The sequence below is a fragment of the Trifolium pratense genome, linkage group LG6 (assembly GCF_020283565.1).
Source record: "Trifolium pratense cultivar HEN17-A07 linkage group LG6, ARS_RC_1.1, whole genome shotgun sequence".
Classification (NCBI taxonomy): Eukaryota; Viridiplantae; Streptophyta; class Magnoliopsida; order Fabales; family Fabaceae; genus Trifolium; species Trifolium pratense.
The window spans coordinates 30616243-30640295 of NC_060064.1; the positions used below are offsets into that span (position 1 = coordinate 30616243).

Below are 24053 nucleotides of genomic sequence, written 5' to 3' on the forward strand. Positions count from 1 at the left end.
TGTGGCAAGTGTGAGTGGTTAAGTCCCACATTGCTTAGAAAAGTGGAGGTTGAACACTTTATAAAGTGAGATGACCCATAAACCTAACACCTTAAGGTTTTGGGTAAGAGTGTGGTGTCCAACTCACTTGTAGAGTTGTTCTTAAGCCCAATGTGGATGATCCCCGGCTGCCCCCTAGTGATGACCCAACATTCTTTACAACTGAATTCTCACGATTCTATTGGCGATGGATTTCTGGAAAAACTGGTCTTTTTGTAGTTAAGTCTTGCTATAATTGGTTATCAGAACATCGTCAGGTAGTTGATCTGAATCCCAATGTTTTGGCTGCGATTCAAAAATTATGGAGGAATGATGTACCATCTAAAGTTCTTGTTTTTGGCTGTCGGTTATTATTAGAGAGATTACCGATGAGGATAGCGCTCAACCATAGAGGTATTTTGCTTAATCCGCATGATCTGCCGTGTGTATTCTATTTTCTTAATAATGAGGACTACGACCACCTCTTTTTTTCTTGCTCTTTCAGTAAGGGGTGTTGGACGGTGTTTAGTTGGTTAGGGAAGAGCTTACCGAAAGGTGTAGAAGGTTGGAACCATTTTATGTTGTTTGGTGACATGGTAAAAATGAAGAAGCACGGGCGTATTCAACATTTGTTTTGGTTGGCTACTACGTGGAATATTTGGAAGCTTAGAAATAATGTGATATTCAATGGAGCAATCCTAAATACTTCCGCCCTTTTGGATGATATTATAGTTAGCTCTTGGGCGTCGTTTAGTTGTCAGCATGGTCGAAAAACTAGTTTTTCTTATATCATTGGTGACTAGATCCCGTGAAGTGTATCAAAAGTTTGTAATTTCTTTTTTGAGTTGTAAGGGATTGAGTATACCCCTTATACTCCTTATAATATATTTTGATTATTAAAAAACAAAGTATTAGTTTACATTTATGCATTTCATAATCCAGTAACTAAAAAAAACTACCTCCTTATATATATCACTCGTTAGAGGAGTTAAAGAACTCATGAATGAGGGACAAAGTTGCACACACAACTAATGGTTTTGATCGCATCTTTTATAGGACATCATGGGAATACATGACATCATGTATCAAGTCTCACACAACTCTGACACTGTCAAATCCATGATACATAATGAAGGTTAACAAGCAAAGAATTTGGGGGCCAATTTTGATGATAATTGTGTCAACTAGACAATTTCAGATATTCAAGGCCAAACATTATGACGGATAACACTAAAATATGCATATAATATTTCGTAGTATGTTACTTAAATAAATTAGGTTTTATTTAAATTTATAAGAATTTGTTACTTGTTTTTGTTCCTTTTATATTTTTAGGGCTTAATGCTTGGAATGTGAAATTTGATGCATTTTAAGACACCTTAGTGACCAAAAACTTAAATCATGATACCGGAAGTATTTCCTTAATAAAGAGAATGTGGAGGGCTCCGTTAATTATCCTGAGAGGAGACATTTATTATGTAGTTTATTCTTAACTATATATATTATACCATTATTTTAATTTGCTGCTATATTACAAAGTTCTTTTATTCTTCATCATTGTGTATCTTGTCATTTGATCAGATGCTGCTAGGATGGATTTTATGCAAAACTTAATCTATCATTAATGAATAAAACTAATGTAATTAACCACGGTAGATATCATGAAACAATTATAAAAATAATAAGGTATTAAAAATACGATTTATACGGATAAATTCTTGAGAGAATAATAATATTAGAGATTAGCAATTAAACTATCAATAACATTTTGATTGCAAACATGTAATAATATTATTATTATACGAAGAGGCAAATACATAACCATCCTTCAGTAAAAAAAAAAGTACATAACCAAATCCAAAATGTGAAATTTATCCTCCAAAACTTCTCAATGAAATTAAAAATAACATTGACATAAAATAAAATAAAAACTCAATTATTAAAAAAAACAATAAAAACTAAATTTAAAGCTTAAGTGACAGATCCAGTCCAGAAGAATCAGAGTCAGATGGTTCTTCTTCGTTGTTAGGAGCCACATTATTTGTAGAAGATTCTCCAATTTTCAGAATAGCACCATTTCTTGAAGTAGTTGCACCACCAATACCTAGATTTGCAACCCCACTAACAAGAGAAGGGTGTAGTATATCATGCAAACGCAAAGCACTATGACCAAATCTAGGGCTAATATAAGGTGATTTATGAATCATTGATTCAATTCTAACACCAAGTGGCCTATAGTTTAAAGGTGTATAAGGAGTAATGGGATAGTTTAAATAAGGGTTATTAAAGCGGGGTTGCCCTGAATTAAAAATATCACCTTCATACCTTTGTTTCATCCGTTGCTTTTGTAATGCACGTTCTGCCTTATGCGCATTTTGGTGGCCTCCTAATGCTTGCAAAGAAGAATACCGACCCTTGCAATAGTTGCATGAATACAACTTTGAATCAGAATTTTTCTTTTCATCGTTGTTCTCATTTTTTTCTTTGTTGTTGTGATTAGGAAAATAAGATAAAGTGCCAACTTGAATAGGGCTAAAAAAGTTGTGCTCTTGCACTTCAGACCCACGAACCAAATCATCTTTCGATAGATTCACAAAGTCAATTGACTTGTTTGAATCAGAGTTTGGAAGTTGATTTTGTTTGTTCTCATTTGGATGTTGTGAAGTGGAAGAGCTATTAGATGATTCAGACGCCATGTTACAAATTGTATATCACAAACTATACTTTGTGTGTTTCAGGTTTTATGATAAGAAAAGCCATAAGAAGGGTTATATTTATATAAAAAAATGTTTGAGTTAATGTAAATATCTTAAGGAATATTTAAGGAAAGGTGCAACTTTAGGAATAAGGATCGATGTGAGTAAAAACATTGCACCGATTCATCACTTGTACAAAAATATATTTGCCTTCCTAATTTAGATGTAATAATTTTGACTACATTAATGAAATGATAAGCTTATAATATAAGAAAGGATATTTATTAAAAAATATTTGAGTCAAAAAATTAAAATGGAAACAATACGAGGAAAAATATCGCACCGTTTGATCTGAAACGATTTGGGATGCAATTGTTGCTTCATTAATGAATACATCTTATATTTTTTGCTACACGGGTTGGCTTAAAACTTCAAACGTTCCAATTTTTTTTGGTCAAAACAAATCTTACAATTAAGTTAGGCATTAAATAATTACCAAAAAAAAATTAAGACTTTTTGTTTAGTTAATAAAATTAGAATTTAATTTATATGCACCGTCGGTGTAAAGTTGTTTTGCACATGCGTCCAATAATATACCGACACATCATGTATGGTAATTAAAAACACATGACGTGTCACATTCATTAAATGATGTGGCAACGCATTATTGGATGTATGTGTAAAAAAAAATTACACCGACAGTGCACAACAATTAAACTCATAAAATTAAGGCTTTATATTGTGCGTAGAAATCTTTTTAAATTTTCTTATTTGTGCAACTTTGTCGCAAATTCAGAAATTTTTATCGAATTCGTGACATTTGAGCATCCCATTTGATGACGTTGGAATAAATTGGTAACCTAACCAGAAAATGAATTGTCTAATTGTTGAGAGTCATAAAATTGGATTGTTAAAAAATGAGTTGTAACCAACATACAAAGTAAAAAAGAAGATTGACTGAAATGATACAGGGGACTAGTAGTGAACATTATCATCAAATTGGATGGTCAAATTCATGACACATATTTTGTCAAAAAAAAAAAAATGTAATCTATTAACACATAATCAATTTTAAAAATTGCTTACACTTACAAAATAAAAACTTTGGTTAGCCGAGCTCGACAAAATGTCAAATTAATTAGAGCCAGCCGAATACGAGTTAGCTGAATATTTCTAAACTTTACTAAGGTCCACAAAGGTCATGTGAGTATTCGAATTAGTCAAAGCTTAGTAGAACGTGACATTTTCGCATTTTATTTGTGCATCATATTTATAGTGCACAAGTGAAGACCCCATGTTAACACATTCTATTTGTTGGTAATTTTTTATACATATTCATTTTTCATAAATTTAAAATGAAAGACAACAAATTCATTTTTCTGGTGTGATTCTTTTATTGATCAATTTTGTGTTCTTTTTCACAAAAATAATTTAGTTCATAGTATATGAATTTTATGTGATTAAGGAACAAAATACCGGTTGGTAATCCAAAGAACGTTCTTAAGAAAAGAAATTATACAACGTCCCTAGATCATGGAAGGTTTTACAAGTGTTAATTCAACTTCAAAAGTTTCAGCTTTTATGTGGAGGCTTCTACACGACAGGATTCCGACCAAAGCCAATCTTTATAGAAGACGCATCATTCAGCTGGAAGAAGACCAGACTTGTGCTTTTTGTGGAAACTGAGTTGAAACCTCGATACATCTTCTTTTATAGTGTAATTTTGCAACTCGAGTGTGGCGTCATGTGCTACACTGGATGGGTATGAGTTTAATATTCCCTCACAACTTTGTGTCCCTTTTAAATTCTTTGTTGGCTGTCCAGGGGCTAAACAGATGGTAAGATGAGTGATGATGATTTGCGGAGCTGTCATTTGGTTTTTTTGGCAAGACCGAAATTCAATTGTTTTCGATAACGGTAACACGGATGTGGCGGAAGTGATTGAGAAATTGAAAACCTCCTTGTGGAAATGGTGGGTCGGGAGATCTAAAGGGAGTCCTTGTTTGTTATACATATGGTTGTTGGAGCCTACTCTTTGTATGCGAGGTGATGAAGTTGGAGTGATGCGTTTTGCTTTTGATGATGCTGCTTTTGTGAAAGGCTCTATGTTTTTGTTGTTGGCATGCCTTTATTTTTTCCCTTCCTGTGCTGCATTTTTAGGCTTTATTGTTGCTACTATAGGCCTTTTGTTTGTAACTATTTTTGAGTTTTCCCAGCACTTCTTGTGCCTGGTTAACTTGTTCATATATATATATATATATATATATATATATATATATATATATATATATATATATATATATATATATATATATATATTGAATAACCATACATGAGAGAGAGTGTGTGGTTATAATTTGTAATGTTAAATATTTTCACAAAAATTCTTACTAATAACATTTTCCTTTTCAATATAAGGGAATTCAACGATGATTTTATGTTTCAGAATTTGGGGAACAACTGAATAAGATTCATGTGCAACTTTTAAATTTAAATCTTGTTATAAATATTTCTTCATTGAGTAACATTCAAGGTTAGGTTTTCGTTTGAAAATCGAAGATGGTTTCTGACACTAGTAAGAAGAAAGTTGCCCTAAACGAGGTGGTAAAGTCGTCGTTGCAGCTGCTTCTTCTAAAACGACTGATAAAGTTGCTGATAAAATTGTTGATATTCGAATATCAGATCGAACTTGTCTGCTTTGGAAGTTGTCATAAGCTGCGATGAAGAAAGGTCGTTGAAATTGGAGAAAGAAGCTAAAACTTTGGCAACTCAAAATGACAAAGGTGGTGAATCCCTCGAACATATTTACAAATGATTGGATGCCCTATATTCATCAACTTCATAAAAGCGTTCTACTGAAATCTTACATGTTATTGGTTTTGACAAGGCAATGTGGGCAAAGAAGACACATGATTTTTCTGGAGGTTGAAGAATGATAATTGCATTAGCAAGAGAGACTTTTGTAATAAATATTTGTTATTTTTAAGATCCTTAACATGTGTCCAAAGGTACATATATTAACATGACTCATAATATAGTTGGTCTTTTTGTTTACTCGTATGATTAGACAATAATAACTAGACAATATTCACGATATGGTGAATATGTTTATCTTTCAAAAATTGTACTAAAAAAATTATTACCCAAAAAATAATAATGAAGAATTTAAATAACGAATGTTCAAATCTTATTAATTTTTTTTCTTTCAAAATTCAAACCGAAAATTCAAATTATAACACGTTAAGTTGGGAAAACAATTAAATGGGTATCATAAACAATAACACTTTAATTGAATTTGAAGAGATGGTTAATATAAAAAAAAAAAGTAGTTTTTTTTTTAATCGGCATAGTCCTAACTTTTCATTCAACTTTACAGTCATTCTATTACAGACAACGTTTGAAACAGTAACAAAACATTACACTTTATATGTAGAGTTTGTGATAATCTTCATATATCGAATATGAATATAAGTTTCTTTTAATAGTATTTTGTAAATAGTTAGAGAATATATATTTTTGTTGCATTTGTAATAGTAAGTTTTCACAACTGTATTTTTCTTTTATGAATGTATGAAAGGAAAGGAAAGGAAAGAGTAAATACAAAAGAAAAAATGAACTTCCTAATTGATAGGTGGTGTCATGTATATATTTGGTTTGTGGTATTCTTGGTGATGGATATGTATATGAGTTCAAGACTCATATATAATATATGAAAATGAAGTAAAATAAATTGTGTATTTTGTGTAAAAAAACAAATTGTGTATTTTGTATCTAATATTAAAAAAATTTAAATGTTCTGGTATATTATTTGTGATTTTATCATTTATTTATTAAAATTTGTAATATTTCAATTTCTAAGTGAAAATTCAATTCTCAAACATCTATATTATCTAATATTTGTCGTGGACTTTTCTTAATAACAACATTACCCTTGATTTTATTTTTTTTGAGCAATAAAAATTTTTTATTAACAAATTCACCATGACATAAGACATGTCTTTTATTTTTAGCGGCAAAAATCTTTTATTAACAAACTTGTAATGACATAAGACATGTTTTTTTTTTCTTCATAAGTTTGCATAATAGACACAGTCAGGCGCGTTCTGCACTCTGTCTGGCCACTAGTATACATAATATTGTTTTGTTTATAAAAAAAATTATAAACTAAAAGTATATAAAATTTATTTCAAAAATAGACAAAACAAACGCGATTTCGGATAATTAACTTGACTGATACCTGTAAAAAAAAAGGCAAAGTGATTTCTTGTTTCATGGGATGACTTTTTTATTTTGCTAATATTGCCAACCTAAATTTCAAAAAACGAAAACTTACTAACCTATATATTTTTTTTAAATAGCACACTAGTGGAAAAAACTCTTTATAGAAAACTTCTTAGGTCAGTTAGCGTTGCCATCTGACTTAAGAACATGTGCGGTGGCAATTTTGTAAATAAGTTAAACCTTTTTAGGTCGGTTCTGTTTTCAACAGACTTAATAAAGATTAAAAAAATAATATTAAATTCAAATAAAAATCATTAATTTGCAAAACCTTCTTGTTAAGTCAGACGTCTCTCAACTGACTTAAGAAACCTCTTTTGTTAAGTCAGGTAGCGCTCAACTGACTTAAGAAATCCTGTTTGTTAAGTCAGACCTCCCTCACCTGACCTAAGAAGTATCATTTATTTTTTATAAATTATATTATAATGGATTTCATACGAGAATCAAACTCAGCCCTTTAACATAAAAAAAAACTCTAATCTATTTTTTTAAAGAGAAATCTTAATCTCTTAAAAAAAAACTAACAATGGTAAAAATTAACAAATTAAATTCCAATTTGTTATACGAGGGAATCAAATTCCAACTCATTGGAAAACAATTTTATATCAAAGTAAATATGTCAAAAGTAAAATAAATAATTAAATCATCAATGAAAAAAAAAACGCATCTCTTATAAAAACACAAAAAAAAAAATAAATAAATAAATAAAAAAAACGCATCACCAACTAAAAAAAACGCATCGTTCATTCATTCATAGATATCTCTTATAAAAAAACAAAAAAAAAAAAAACAAAAAAAACAATAAATAAATAAAATAAAAAAACGCATCATCAACTAAAAAAAATACGCATCATTCATTCATTCATAGATATCAGAAAAACGCAAACCCTTCTTATTCTCAAACTCTTTTTCACGCAAAACCCTCTCTCACTGCAAACTCAATCTTCACTATAAACCCTTCTCTCACTGCAAATCCTTCTTCACCGCAAATTTCTTCGTCAAACACTTCTCACGAACCCAGAAATCTCTTCGTCGAGTCCTTCACATAAAACCCAGAATTCGTACTGTTCTCACCAACCCTTCATTGCAAATTTGAAACCCTAAATTTCTGGAAGGTGCTACTCATTCATATGTATGTAATTTGTAAACCCTAACTTTTTTTTTGTTTTGTTGTAATATTTCAATTTCTGTTTCTGTTTTATTATTATTTTCCTGCAATGCTATATGGTATCTGCTACTTTACATAGCAGATTTTTTGCCCCCAATGGTTAACACTATCCATCTGGCTATTATGAGTGTGGCTATTATGTCATGATACACATGTTGAACATTGTATCTACTGATGTTGTTGGTTCATGGACCCAAGTAAGTAATATAATTTTTGTATCAAGCTGTATCAATTGATTAGTATTATTGTTTATCTAATTGGTGCAAGAGAAAACAAGCTACAGTACATGACGAAATTTGGAGACAGATCTAAGTTTAACTATTTTTTATTCTTTTTGTCCAGGTACGGTTACAATTTTAATGATATGCAGTTGCCCCAACACATTAAGGAGGGATATGAAGTTTTTTCAAGACTTGGAATAATTCATTATTGTGTTGGTTCTCTCTGTGTTAGAATTGTAATTAGTTTGTAGTTAGTTACTTATTTCTTCATGAGTGATATTACCCCTTAAATTAGTTTGTAAATTTGTTCTTATGTAATTTAAATTGGGGAAAATAAATTACTCTCATTTGGATATTTGGTTGGCAAATGCAGAGCTACCGTATTTTTATTATTTTTTTGTAAAGAATTGTTTGCCACGATTTAATTGTGGCTATTTTTTTTTAATTTACAGTAACACTTTTTAGGTCGGTTAAACCTTTAACTGACTTAAGAAGTCAATTTTTAAGTCAGGTCAAAATCTGACTTAAAAACTTCAAACTTCTTATGTCGCCTTTTCTTAAGTCAGGTATGGACCGACTTAAAACATCATTTTAACCGACTTAAAAAGTGTTTCTTAAGTCAGGTCCAAATCCGACTTAAGAAGTCAATACTTCTTATGACTGGAATTGTTAGGTCAGGCTCGGAACCGACTTAAGAAGTCGATTTTAACCGACCTAAGAAGCGTTTTTTCCACTAGTGGCACGGTGAAACTAAAAGGAATATATTCTACGGAAAAAAGCACAATATTTCATTTGTCACCAACTTGCAAACCAATCAAGCGGATATCAATGTGTTCCGAATTAGCCAAAACTCATTACTTGAAGGTCCAATACATCTTAAGATCCAACACGATTCATGATACAACTACGCATGTGTTTGGTTGTGCGTTGGCTTTTACGGAATTACGGTAATTTTTCATGTTCTAGTACAAATATGACATATTACACAAGTAGTTTACATCTGACAAGCATATGTCAGATGTAAAATGTTATATGGAGTAGTCTTTTCATCTGGTTTCAATATCCACAGATGTGAAAAATATATAGACAAAACATTTTACATCTAGCCACAATATCCCCAGATGCAAAGCTAAATGCGGTGGCAATCCTGTAATTATGGTAAAAATTGTCTAAAATAATTTCACATATGACCATAATATCCCCGGATGTAAAAAGACTTCAAGTGATTTTTTTTGTTTGAATAGAAATTATTAAGTGTGGAAGGAGTAAAAAAAAAAAACATAATATCTTCTCTCTCTCTCAGATGCACGCACGCGAAACAACCTAACTTCGGATTCACTCGATCTATCGCTCCCTCTCTCAATCACGATCGAACTCGACATCTCTCTCTCACACTCGTTCTCTCTCACCCTAGATTCACGATCGAACTCGACATCTCTCTCTCACACTCGTTCTCTCTCGAACCCTAGCCTCCAATCCGTTTCACTGAATCACAAATTCCAATTCCTAATTGAAGAATCAAGGCTTACTGAACCCAAATCAAAGCTTAGTGGAACGAATCAAAGCTCTCTCAGCTCGCTACAGAGTCATAATTCCACCGCATCTTCTCTCGATCTAAAACTGGTGAGTTTTAACGATTAAGGGTTTTTAGGTTTTAGCATATGTTTATCTTTCATTTTAATCTTTGATCTTTGATTTTGATGACTAAGGGTTTAATCCTGTGTAATTTTCTGTAATCTCTTCTACTTTTGCTTTTAGTGTTGTGAAATTCATTGTTTTTTGCTTCTCACCGCCTCTGGTTCCCTTTACATAGATGTTCAATATTTGTGTATCTTGTAGCCACTAACCATTACATAGATGTTTGGGTGGGGAACCAATCTCTGGCGGTACGCTTCCCTCGGTTGTTTTCTATTTCGATTCAGCAACAATGTAAAGTAAGTGATATGGGGATGATGGATGGTGACGGCTGGAAGTGGAATCTGTTATGGAGGAGGGATTTCTTCTGGGAGGAACCTTTTTATCAGTAGTTGTTAGCAGTAATTGATGGTTTTCAGCCTACAGCACAAGATGATGGTTGGAGTTGGAGGCCTGATCCTGCGTCGGGGTTTACGGCGAAGTCTGCGTATCAGAATCTTATCTTGCTGCATCGCTCTGAAACTGAGATGGATCATCTTCGGAACTTTGTCTTCAGTAATATATGGAAAAGCGACGCGCCGTCAAAAGTTGTAGCTTTTTCGTGGCAATTGATGCTTAATAGAATTCCAACAAAGGCGAATTTGACGTTGAGAGGGATTGGTAATGATATGGTCTGCTCCTTCTATAATGTGACTGCTGAAAATACACTTCATATGTTCCTTCACTGTGGAACTTCGGTGAAAATCTGGTATGAGCTTGTGCAATGGATTGGCCAGGAGTTGCTGCTTCCACCGAGTTTTAGCCTCTCCTTCTCTATGATGGTAGGGTGTGGGACTGGTAAGAAAGGCAAAAAGGGGCTTATGTTAATTTGGCACGCGTATATTTGGAGATGTTCCTTCTTTATATTTATTTACTATTGATTATACTTAATCTGTTAACATAAGATATATTGAAAGAAAGTGATCAGTTCAGGCACACTTTTTTCTCACTATTAAGCTATATATGCTTCTCTGTATGACTATCTTGTGTTTCAAAGGGACTTGTTGATATGCAGATCTCTGAATGTAACTTATATTGTTCACTTGTCATTTTCTGACTCAAGCAGTGCTACTCTTGAAGTTTGTAGATCATGGACAATGGCTGAATTATTTACTACGTTAACAACTATCACATGGGTAAAAAACTACATAACCTTAAAGTCTATTTATTTACACATTGTTATTTCCTGATGTTTGTTTCCTGTTCTATTTTACTTGAAGATACTGCTTCTGATGTTTTTCTAATGTTATTATTGTTGCAGATTATTAGGCTAACATAGTCATCAAACTAAAATGTTCCTAGAAATCAAAGAAAAGTTTAAAGAAGCTGATAAAAATGGTATTGTTATAATAATATTAAAGTTTTGTTTAGTTTTTTTGTTCATTTTTTTCCCTAGTATAAACTATTTGTGTACTTGTAGATCTTGAAGGCATGTTAAATATGAAGATTCAAGATTTGGATACTGTAGAGGAACTTAGAATCAAAAGAGCAGACAAACATGGAATTGTTAATTATGAAGATTTAGAGATTGCTATTGCATCCGAAACCGTTGTTCAAGTCTGTGGCTTTGTCAACATCACCTTGGTAATCATAGTTTTGATAGTTGATTTACACTTGATGTATGTGTTAACTGTACTCTAGGCTATGTTAATTACTTAAGTTGGTTAGGATGTATTCTAGCTAGCTAAAACCATTTTAATTACTTAAGTTTTAGTCATGTTTTAGTCATTTTAATTACTTAGCATGATATCTCTTATTCACCAGGTTCTTTAGGAAGTGTATTGTGATTTTGTTAGTTTTTAATTTAGGTCAGTTCTTGATTATTGTATGTTGTGAAGTTATGTTTTGGATGCTGGTATGTGGGTTGGATTTAAAAAAAAAAATGTAGGATTTTAAAAAACAAAAATGCAGGATTTTTTAATTTTTTTTTTTAAAAAAAGTGACGATTTTACATCTGTGGAAAGCTTGGCCATACGAAACAGAGGTAAAAAGTGTTGATTTTACATCTGGCGTAAGTCAGATGTAAAACGTGTAAACTTACTACTTCTTGTACGTCTACCTCTGACAGGCTTCAGATGTAAAATGGGTTTTTGGCCAGATGTAAAAAGTGTTTTCTGTACTAGTGTTTGGACAAAAGCTTAGTTTTGTAGCTTCACCATTTTCACGGTGAGGTTGCATTGGGACTCGATATTCTATCCCCAAACGTGGATCCAAACACATAGTACATCATATTTAACCTTACGCTCGCGGATAATGCACGGTACCATTCTGAATTTCACTCGTAGTGGAATTGTGAGTACTCTTCATGCATATATTTGCACGACTCAGCCTATAAATATAAATATATATATCTTAGATACACACATTCAACCTCATTCATGCACACACTCATTCTTACATAATAAATTATATCAATTCAACAAAATAAAATCAAACTCATAAGGGCCAAAATGGTCAATAATTATTTTTTACTTTTGTTTGTAGATTAATGAGATTTTCTTATAGTGTTAAAAGAAATGTCCGATCTCTGTCGACCAATGAAATAACCATAGTTTAAATCTCAATGTAATTTATCATATTTATAATAGAGACAAAGCTTTGTTGACCATAGTTCAACTAATCACAATATAAACTTCTCTTTGTCGACCGATGAACTAACCACAACCGGTTAACCATGAGGTAAATCTCAATGTAGTTCATCTAATTCATACAAAAATTAAGAATAATTTAAGAAAAAGAAGAAAAAATAAAAGAAGAAACAGAACAATCCAAATGGGGTGGATAATAGTCTCTACCTATAAAATTGTTGAAGTTTATTAAATTTTGTTAATAAAAATCCTGCAAATTAGGAATCAGCTGTGTTGTTATCCTAGTAGAATTAGTCTTTTAAATATTCTTTTTTTTAGGATATTCAGTTTGTGGTGTAAGGTTAGTTAAAAGGCAAGAAAATTTCAATAACACAAGAAAATTTCCCTTCATATTTCTTTGATTTTTTCTGATATTTAATTAACATATAAGATCAAATGCAAAACAATAAATAAAAAAGGAGAGAGAAGGAGCAACCAAAGTTGAGTTTAGAGAGTGAAAGTGAAAGTCATTCTGATTAATAGGTATTCAATTTCATTAGTCACTTGTTATGGCTTTTTGTTTTATTTTTACTTACCAAACTTTTTTTTGTGTGTTTATAATCATCTGATTTCTAGGAGAAAGGAGTCTTAGTAGTCTAGAGATCAGCCGCGAGGTAAGTAAAGACTGACCAAGAAATTCTTCCACCCAAGAATGAAACCCGAATTCTCCCAAAATTCGTCCTTTTTGGTGCCAAACTTGTTTCTCTTTTCATGAATTTCAACTTTATGTGCCTATATAGATCCATGATAATTAAGACGTGTTACCGTTTTGCATTTAAGTCTATCATTACTCCGTATGTTTCATAAATTTTTCGAAATTAGTTATCTCTCTTTGTTTTCTACAGTAAAATTAGTTATCTCTGTTAATGCATGTTAACATGTATCTTAAGGATGACTCGAATTCTCGGCTATAACTATTTCACACAGTTACATGCAGTATGAAATCAAACCGTTTACATTTATACACTTTCATTTAATATTTTAATACATCTTTTAATCTCATCCATTCACTTTTGATCAAACTGTTTACAACAGTTAGTTAAGCTACCTAAAAGTAGAAAGTTAACCTTTATTAGTATTTGAATGAGTTGAATTTATTTGATTATTATAATTTGTAGTACAAATTGTTGTATTTGCTCTATACTTGTTCTTTATCATCATCGTTTCTTATTTTCATTTTGGTTTATTTGTAGAAAAATCAAGATGACCTACAAATCATTTGAAAAAGCAAGAAGTTGCACCCAAACTCAAAAATCCTCTGAAGATTTCGATGCATGTTGTGGAATAACTTTCTTAATTATTGTTGTCCTATTTATTGTCATACCTATGGTCCTAATTAGAATTAGTGAACCATCTCAAACCAAGTTCAGCATAGTTGAAGCCTCAATCGTGCATTTAACCTCGTGAGCAACAACACCTTATATTATAATTTTAGGGTTACCATTGCAGCAAAAAACTTCCACAACTACATAAAATCTTATGATAAGGCTACTGCAATTGCTTCGTATAAAAATAATCAATTAACTTTGGTGAAAATGGCACCCTTTAGGTTAAGTAGTAATAATATTGTTAGGCTTGAGCCTATAGTGTTTGAAGGAAATAATGTGATGATATTAGAGCCTCAACAAATTGCTAAGTATAATAAGGAGACAAAATTGGAGATTTATGACTTAGATGTTGACATAGATTTGGTCTACGATAGAGTTTATATTCGTTGCCCAAGTTTAAGAGTTTCTTTGATTTCCAATGGTAAAGTAGCACCTACTTTCAAGGCCACCACATGCTTGTACAAGAAAAATTAAACTTCTAATTGATATATATTAGAATTTGAGAGGCCTATACTCAACCACAAAAGCTAGCTTGAGAGTTGAGGTTTGCACTACACTTATAAAGGCTATCTATGTCATATCTCTAGCCAATGTGAGACTTCTAACAATATATTGATGCTATAAATTCTTGAATAAATAAATAAAGCAATAGCATTATTTTATTTTATTTTTAATATATTACTCTTTATTCATATATATAGTTCTTTATTTTGTTCAAAGTGGTAATTAAATTTAGTTGAGTCGTCGTACTAGAATTCTATGTAAACTATTCATCACATGCACAACATTAAGCCATAATGGGATAACAAGAGGGCAAATGCAATTATGCAGGACACGCACTTGTTGTATGTTCCTTAATATATGTTAGATGAATTTTCAGGTTCTACCTCATGCACGAGACGTATGGAATTTTGAGAAATGGTGGCTATTGTCTCATGCGTGCGGGGCGCCTGGACTAGTAGCAGTATAAAAACTGCACTTTTCTAGCTATCAGATTTGACAGCACAAAAAAGAGAGAAAAAGAGTGCTTTTGAAACACTTGGTGGCTACGGGAAGTGTAAAACCTGTACCCGACCCTACCCGTTGTCATCCCTAGTTGGAAAACACATTGGAAACAACTTCAGAGTGAGATCCATTGTTCATCTTTGTTCATGAGTGAAGAGGGAAAAGTAGGGAAAATGGATATTGCATTGAAGAGCAATTGTGAGCATTTTCTTGGTACCTTTTTTTCCGTCACCAAAACATACATGTTTCCAAAACATACATGTTTCCAATGTGGTAGAACCTGAAAATTCATCTGACATATATTAAGGAAAGACAAAAGAAAACAACTTATATGTCAGATGAATTTTCTTGGTACCTTTTTTTTCACACTTGTTGGAAGTCGTTTATTTAGGACTTTAGCTAGTAATATAAGTTGTTTTCTTTTGTTTTTCTTGTTTATCCGTAACATACATGTTTGCTACTTAATTAATGAATGGTAAAGAAATTTAAAAAATTGTTAAGGATTCTTTTGGTGTGGCGTGAAATCTTCAACCATTCTTGCATTTGAATACTTTTACCCTATTGTTCTTTATGTAGTGAATTGTGTTTGCTAGTTAACTAGTAGTATTTTTGAAAATCCGCAGGGTGCGCAAGAAAATTCAGGGGTGCCCGATGAAATACCCTCTAATCAATCTATAAATTTGCAAGTCATAATAACACTCATAAAATCTGGCCAAAAGTCAACAAGGTTCATCCTTGAAATGCAAAAGTCACACTGTAATAACGAGTGCAACATAACAACATTTATTCCATTTCATACAGTAAATTGAAGCAGTAATATCAAGCTTTAAAGCCTCCTCTGCTTTAACCATATCTCAAGTACCTTAGAAATATGTGGCTCTGTCATGCCTCCCCTGCCTTAAAATATGTTAGATGCATGAAGTTTCATGTTCATTGAATATGTGTGAGGAAAAAATGATGTGTATTGAATATGTGTGAGGAAATTAATAGTGTTGAAATATGTTATGCAGTACTTCAAGCGCAATATTTCATTTCATTTTCTCCTATATAATATAGGAGAAAACGAGGGAAAACAAATTATGTATTATTTATCTAATATTAAAAAAAATGTTATTAAGTACTTCAAGCGCAATATTTCATTTTTCACCAACTTGCAAACCAATCAAGCGATCAATGTGTTCCGAATTGGCCAAAACTCATTACACTTAAGGTCCAATAATCTTAAGATCGAACAAGATTCATACAACACATTCAACCTTAGCGGGTATAATGTACCATGCGTGGTACTATTCTAAATTTTACTTATATAGTGGAATTGTCACTCTTCATACATATGCATTTACTTTGGTCGTTGGAGAGCTAACATTGTTGCAGGTATCTTTCCCCTTCGACTCCGTGCATGAAGCTCTCCACTACTGCAAGCTACACCTTAACCAACACTTTCATCTCACCATATGAGTTGTCCGTTTTATCCGTTCAGAGCAATATAAATAAGAGAAATAACTTTTTTTTAAGGATAACGTTAACAAATGGATAAATTTAAAATTTTATAGAATTATTTGGATATAATTTGTTAATGTAAATTAATTTTACAGTGACGTCTAATAGGAATCTTCTATTTATCCATACATATCATTAAAGTGGACATAGTGGGGTGACTGTGTAAAATAATTTTAAACTAGTCGGTGCATTTTTTTTTAATTAAAAATGTATTATAAGAGAGTAGAAGGGGTATTCAATCCCTTATAAACTAAAAGACTTATTAGATGCTTTGTAAGCAAACTAAGAGCGTGTTTGGATGGAGGAATTTTTTGAGGTAAAATAATGTTTTGATGAAAATTCTATTGTTTGGATGAAAATTTGAAGAATTTTCAAAATGATGAAAATTTATGAAGTATTTTGTTCAAGTTAAATTTAGAGAATTTCAAAATGACACATAAAACCAAAGAATTTGAAATTCCTTCTTCTCTATAAAGTTTTAAAAATTACTAATTGATTGTAAAACCTAAAATTAGCCGAAAAACCTAAAATCGGCTAAAAAACCAAAAATTGACCGAAAATCCAAAAATCGGCAGAAAAAACCTAAAATCGGCCAAAATCCAAAAAATCGACAATAAACCCTAAAATCGGCCGGAAACCCAAAAAATCGGCAGAAAAACCTAAAATCGGCCAAAATTTCAAAAATTGACTATAAACCCTAAAATCGGCCAAAAACCCAAAAAATCGGCCGAAAAACCAAAAATCGACCGAAAACCCAAAATCGGCCAACATCGAAAAAATCGGTAGAAAAATCTAAAATCGTCCCTAGATCCAAAAAACTCGTCCGAAAACCTAAAATCGACCCAAAATCCTGAAATCGGCTATAAACCCCAAAATCGGCCGAAAAACCTAAAATTGTCTATAAACCCATTTTTCGGCCGATATTAGGGTTTTTAGTCGATTTTTGGATTTAGAGTCGATTTTATTAAAATAAATAAAATTAAATGAAAGAAATTCAATTACATTACCGGAACAAAGAATTTTACAATTGATGAAATTTCAACACTTTATCCAAACACTGGAATTTGAAAATCAAGGGAATTCAATTGAATCAATTGAATTGTCTAGTATTTAAAATTCCTTGAATTTATAGAATCTCTCATCCAAACACACTCTAAGGGATTATTACATCAATCAGAAAATGAGAAATTTACATGATAACCCGATCTCCCACTAAACCACAACCAAGAGATCTTAATAATGTTTAGAGGTGAATTTAGGGATACCATACGGTTGTTTGATAACACTAGTCGGTGCATAGTCTATTTTCTTAATTCTATAAAAATAATAAGGTAGAATAAAAAACATGATTTACACTAATAATTTGAAGGAACAAACCATGGCATTTTTCAATTAAAGAGTAACATTGATTGCAAAAATGTAATGGTATTATTACAAGAGCAGATAAATAGTTCACCGCCCTTCGGTACAAAAGGCTACATAGCCAAATCTAAAATTAAAAAAACAATGACATGGAAACAAATACAAAATTGAATCTAAAGCTTGAGTGTTAAATCAAGCTCCGATTCAGATTCAGATTCAGAATTAGAGGATTCTTCTTCATTGTTTGAGTTCAAATTAAGGTCCATAATATTTGAAGTTGAAGCAACATTAGAGGAATCCCCAACCTTGAGAAAATCAACAAATTTGTGACCAGCATCATCTCCAATCCTTGGAGTAGTTTCGCCACCAATACCTTGAACTCCAACCCCATTACTACAACCCTCAATATTGTTTTTTGTGCTAACAAGAGATGGGTTTAACATATCTGTCAAACCCAAAGCACCAAGACCAATATTAGGGCTAGCACTAGGTGGTTTTCGAATGAATGCTTCCATTCGAACCCCAAGTGGCCTATAGGTACAAGGGGGGAAAAAACTAGTAGGATAAATAAAATTAGGGTTAAATGGATGCCCTAAGCTAGAACCTACACCATCATACCTTTCTTTCCGTTGCTTTTCTAATGCACGTTCTGCCCGATGAGCATTTTGATGTCCTGCTAACGCTTGTTGAGTTGAAAATTTGTGGTGGCAAAAGCTGCATGAAAAAAGCCTTGAATCTGCATTCTTCTCTTCCATTGAGTTCTCAATTTTCCCTTCATTGTTGTTAGAAGAGATTTTGGGTAAATTCTCTTCAATTGTGTTCTCATTTTTCACTTCATTGTTGTTAGAAGAGATTTTGGGTAAATTCTCTTCACTTGTGTTCTCATTTTTCCCTTCATTGTTGTTAGAAGAGCTTTTGGGTAAATTCTCTTCACTTGTGTTCTCATTTTTCCCTTCATTGTTGTTTGAAGAGCTTTGGGTTTTTTGTTCATTGTTGCTAGAAGAAGATGTCATGGTTAAAACCTAAGTATCGTATACTATATCTCTTGTGGTTTGATATTGAATTTGTGATGAAGGAATATTGAAGAAGGTTTATTAATTTATATAAACTTTTTTGATTTATTAATACAAATATCTAGAATATTTAAGGAAACTGGTATTTTTTTTATAAAAGGAAACTATATCTCTTGTGGTTTATTAATTTATATAAACTTTTTTGACTTATTAATACAAATATCTAGAATATTTAAGGAAACTGGTATTGTTTTTATAAAAGGAAACTGGTATTTTAAGTAATAATGTGGATTGACTGAAAATTTGTAACGATGTCAGAAAAATATAGCACCGATTGATTTGTACATTGAATATATTGGCCTTCATAATTTGGATGTACTAATAATTTTGACTTCATTAATTAACAAAAAGAAAAGCTTATAAGAAAGTTTATTATTTCTCGGTCAAAAAAAAAGGTTTATTATTTTAAAATTCTTTCATTCAATGCAAATATTATTTTAAAAATGTTTATTATTTTAAATATTATTTTAACCGATTAATGGATATGTCTATATTGTCTGTATTCAAACGTTGCAATTAATTAAGGTTTAAATTATTACCCAAAATTTAGTCAAAAAAAAATTATTACCCAAAATAAAATTAAGTCTTTAGAGAATGTTCAAATCTTATTATTTATTTTTTCAAAATACAAATTATTTGGTAAAAAAAAAAAATCAAATTGTAGTACCAAAAACCAAAATTCAAATGTATATTATTTACTTCTTTGTAATTTGTGTGTGGGAAAAAAAAATTGAATGTGTATATATCACACATAGAGCTAAGCATTGTACCAAAGAAACAAAGAATTTAATTTGTACCAAAAAATACATATAGAGCTAAGTATACCGATTGACTCACCCAGTTTAATATCCGCCCGCATAAATCTGCACGTTAAATCGGTCGGGCTAACCCATCTGTAAATGAAAATGGGATATTATATTTTGGCCCAAGTCCGACCCGTGTTAAAAATTGATATTATAAAAATTATTATCGTTAATAATTTGTTATAACATATACACTTGTATGTAACAAATAAAAAAAAATAATTTGTGACATTTTTTAGTTTTTCTATCTTCTCTAGACAATCAAAATTAACTCGATCCGTTCTCATTGACATTCGTCCTCTGCACGCACACCTCCAATTCATAAATAAAATAAAAAAACACAAATGATTTTTTTAATTTGTACTCAAACTAAAGACCTTAAGGAGGAGCACACTCTCAGATCTCATACTAATACCATCAAACTAACTCAAGTGGGTTTAAAAAAAAAAACCCACAAATGATACTTAATAAAAACTTCAATAGTTTTTGATTCAAAAAAAAAAAAACTCTTCAATAGTTTATTTTATATTTAGGGTTTAGACTTTTTTCTAGAGAAAATGTTTGGTATCAGACATGGATAAAATTATAATTTATAAATAATAAAAGGTGAAATTAATTATAAATAAAAAATAGACGGGTCACGTGTCAATAGTGGCGGAACTAGAAAAAATTGTTTGGGCGGGAAAAAATAAAAATATATAAATTAAATACAAAAATTATATTCCATATAAAAATATAAGAGCATCTCCAATGGTGATACCAGTTTGGGTATCATAAATTACTAATAAGTGATCTCTACAATGTCATGTAATACTTATGCAACTCATACATATTTTGCTACAATGGTGATATCATTTGGGTATCATACATTATTAACAAGTGGTCCCTTTTATATTTATTTTTTTAACTAAAATTAATAATATTAAATTAATATCTTAAAAAAGGTACCGTATCATCAATTTTGATACTCTCTATAAATATCTCAAAATTCGTTTTTAGCCCTATGACAAAATAAATCTTAGTAGATATTGCCATTGAAATTGCTAGCATATTTGTTACTCCCTCCATATATAAATATAAGCAAAAAAACTGTTTAGGCGGTGTTTAAGAAATTTAGTTAAGTGTAATTAATTTTTTTGATTTAATGTAAAATATGAGTTAAGTTTACTATATTACCCATTTTGAAAAGTGTAAAAGTGAAATAAATGTCTAAAATAAAATAGAATTAAATAAGGGTATATTAGGAATAGTAGTATTAATTAATTTAAAAGTAGTTAACTTTTGCTTATAATAGTGACCAAAATTTAAAGTATTTTTTTGCCTATATTGGTGTCCGGAAGGAGTATATAATAGTAGATATCGCCATTGAAATTGCTAGAATATTTGTTATATAATAGATTGATGACAGTCAATTATATGATGTTTTTAGTAGTAATTTAAGGTACTTCTAATAGCAATTGAAGCCCAAAAGCAAGCAAATACCTGGAAAAATGAAGTTATTTGGCCCAGAAGCAAGAAAAGTGGAAAAAGCAGCAAAAAAGGGAAAAAAATGTAATAAACAACACAATTCATTGTACCTACGATGAGATCCAGCGTGGCGCGATGAGAAGACAGTTTAAATTGAAGAAAATCTGCAACAAATCTTTATCATCGTACCACGATGACTTGTCATCGTGGCACAATGAAAGGCGGTTGAAGAAAATAGAAAATCTGGAGAAGATTGACGCATATAAAAAGTCCAAACCTAGCTGAAAAACTATAAATAAAGTTTTCCTCCTTCACTATTATTCATTCCAAAATATTCAGAGACATTGAATATTCACTCTAGAGTTAGGAGAACTCTAAGGAGGAGGCAAGGAGGCCAATAACGTTTTTTTTTTCTGTTCTGTCTTTGTAATTTATTTTTCCTAGTCTAGGTGGAGTCGATGAACTCCCTTACGAATGCTTGGTTTTGTATAATTAGGGTATAAATTCAGTTGTTCCTATTGAAACTCTTTTATCATCTGGTTTTTATATTTATTTTAATATTGATCACATTAAAACAAAATCTAAGGAAATTAGTGGATATCAGATAGGAAACGAAGCTAATTATCCCGAACGAAGGACGGTGTGCTAAGGTCCAACATGAGACCATTAAATTCAGTATCTGAGGTCTTAGTATAGGATTAAAAGCTTAGTCTAAAACGATAAATTCTACCTGAAGTCAGAGTTAGGACTAGTTTGAGACACACGTGGTAGCTTGCGACACATTGAGCCTTAAGGGTAATGATACCAAAGTTTAAATGAGTAAGTGGAACCGACTTGGACGAGGATATTTAAGCAGAGTAAAGACAACCCTAACAAGACTCTGACCAGTTTGTAATAGAAATAAGAAACGAGTGCTTCCAAACCTATTTTATAAGACTAATCCTGATAGAGGGGAACAAGAGAGTTAACCACCAAGCAGGAGTAAGGGATGGATTCGAAAACACTTAACCACCCCACGTGGACACACACACGCCTTTATTTACTTTTCAGTCATTTACTTTCCTGCAATTTACTTTTTACCCGCACCACTATCTCTAAAACAACAAAGTGAATGCAAAACTATCTAAATTTCTAAGCGAAACTAGTAATTTTGGCACAATTCCTGTGAAGAACAATAACTTATCACTTTATTATTTGGTTGCAATTATGTGCACTTGCAGAGTCACCATAATAGATGCAATATCCTCTATAGTGCCTCTTTTACTCTTACAATATACCTTAACCTTTGTATAAAAAGTTAAAAACCATTATAGATCTTCATCAGCAAAATAAACAAGAACTAGCGAATCTTTTTCAATTCTATATCCCGCTTCATCCGAGTGTTAGTATTCCCAACCGAAATTTAGATAATAAAACTATTTCGGATCCTTAAGTATTAATTATTGATCCTTTTTTAATTTGAAATTTAGATGATAGACTATGTCGGATCACTAAATCTAGATTGTTGAACATGAACCCCATTGTCAGATTTTAGAATTTCCAACACCCATTGTAAGGGAGAAAACTACGGGTGTATGTGGGATGATTGGATTGGATCGGCCAAAACCAAAACGCAAACCATACAGAGTACTATATAGTCACACATTATATCATTACGTCGGATTAGATAAACCCACTAATTTTTGGGTTGGATTGAGTTGGGTAGTAGGTTACTCAAATTATTTTTTTGTTTTTTTTTAAATTAAATAACCAAATGACAAATCATCATATTTTTTCATAAAAATAACTCAACCATTGTATTTTCTTAAAAATTAGTGTAATTTATTTTCACTAAGAAAAATAACCATCCATTTTGGTCGGATGAATCCACTAATTTTCGAGTTTGATTGTGGAATACCCGAATGATTTTTCTGTTTTTTAAACGAACAAACAATGAATATTCATCATTTTTTATAAAAATTACTCAATCTTTTTATTTTCTTAAAACATGGTGTAACTATATCAAACGGCAAAACTTTAGGTATTTTTATAAAATATATTTCAAAAAACTATAATAGTATTGGATCAGTAAATTTTTAGGTTGTGTCTAATTTTACCCGGAACCCGATATTTTTTTTATGGGTTTTTCATTTCTAAAATTCATATTCACTCAATTACTCGATCCAACACAATTTTTTGGATTGAGTTGATTTGGTCAGATCGATCGGGTTTGCCCAATCCATGTACATCCTATAAATAATGCCTACACACATTCCAATAAGCGTGGAATGTGATATGCATTATGATTTATATGTCACATACCTAACGTAAACCATGAGTTAGACTTTTATAGATAAAGAATTAGAGTTTCTGAGACCCAAAACTTTCTCTTGGACACCTGTTTCGAGAGACATGCGTCGGCGGATCATTTGTTGAGTAAAACCTTATAGTAGTTTACATGCATAAATGGATATTTAGTGCTTTTTAGAGTGTGCCTACGATATAGTCTATACAACTTTATTAAATTCAGATGACCCAATTCTATTTGCGAATGGAACGTAATCCAGTCTGAAACACTGCTATTTCTTTTTGTCACTAGTATTCACCCTATGGATTGCCTAATTTGGTCCAGATGTCAGTTTTGGAATCAAGTGGTTCTAACTTCCTGATCATAGTTGCGGGAATCGGACCGTATTCCTATTTACCAAATCGAACGCCAGTCAACACGGACCCAACGAACGATAGATGAAACAATTACTATTTGTTTATTGAAATGCAGAGGAATATTAAAAGAGTGTAGGGTATATGCGACTTTTATCGTTTCTTTTTATATAGTATCTGAATGAGTAATTGA

At 31.5% G+C, this 24053-nt stretch overlaps 2 protein-coding genes and 2 long non-coding RNA genes across 6 annotated transcripts; 2 read left to right on the forward strand and 2 right to left on the reverse strand.

The window, feature by feature from the left end:
- Window positions 1–1982: 1982 nt before the first annotated feature.
- LOC123892088 (zinc finger protein 3-like) lies at window positions 1983–2714 on the reverse strand. The gene is made up of 2 exons (XM_045941934.1): window positions 2585–2714; window positions 1983–2500 (listed from the first exon to the last, which is right to left on the reverse strand). Exons 1-2 carry the CDS (start codon window positions 2712–2714, stop codon window positions 1983–1985), a joined length of 648 nt encoding a protein of 215 aa, XP_045797890.1.
- Window positions 2715–7817: 5103 nt separating this feature from the next.
- Window positions 7818–8734, forward strand: LOC123891441. Its single transcript, XR_006803122.1, has 2 exons — window positions 7818–8357; window positions 8503–8734. It is a non-coding gene; the product is annotated as an uncharacterized LOC123891441 (long non-coding RNA).
- An 894-nt stretch (window positions 8735–9628) lies between these two features.
- On the forward strand, window positions 9629–11809 carry LOC123891442. 3 transcript variants are annotated; one of them, XR_006803125.1, is made up of 4 exons: window positions 9629–10004; window positions 10221–11191; window positions 11317–11393; window positions 11476–11809. It is a non-coding gene; the product is annotated as an uncharacterized LOC123891442 (long non-coding RNA). The 3 variants fall into 3 exon arrangements; XR_006803124.1 differs by lacking the exon at window positions 9629–10004 and having other exon boundaries at window positions 10011–10853; window positions 11122–11191; XR_006803123.1 differs by having other exon boundaries at window positions 9633–11191.
- Window positions 11810–18050: 6241 nt separating this feature from the next.
- LOC123892089 (zinc finger protein 7-like) lies at window positions 18051–18890 on the reverse strand. Its single transcript, XM_045941935.1, has one exon. It carries the CDS (start codon window positions 18888–18890, stop codon window positions 18051–18053), a length of 840 nt encoding a protein of 279 aa, XP_045797891.1.
- Window positions 18891–24053: the final 5163 nt, after the last annotated feature.

Bases quoted from the DNA above. Each gene is read 5' to 3' on its own strand.
- LOC123892088 (XM_045941934.1), bottom strand. From the start codon at position 2,714: ATGGCGTCTGAATCATCTAATAGCTCTTCCACTTCACAACATCCAAAT. The intron at 2,501-2,584 runs GTGGGTCTGAAG...ACAACAACAAAG, and splicing joins ATCGAAAGATGATTTGGTTC to AAAAAAATGAGAACAACGAT.
- LOC123892089 (XM_045941935.1), bottom strand. From the start codon at position 18,890: ATGACATCTTCTTCTAGCAACAATGAACAAAAAACCCAAAGCTCTTCA.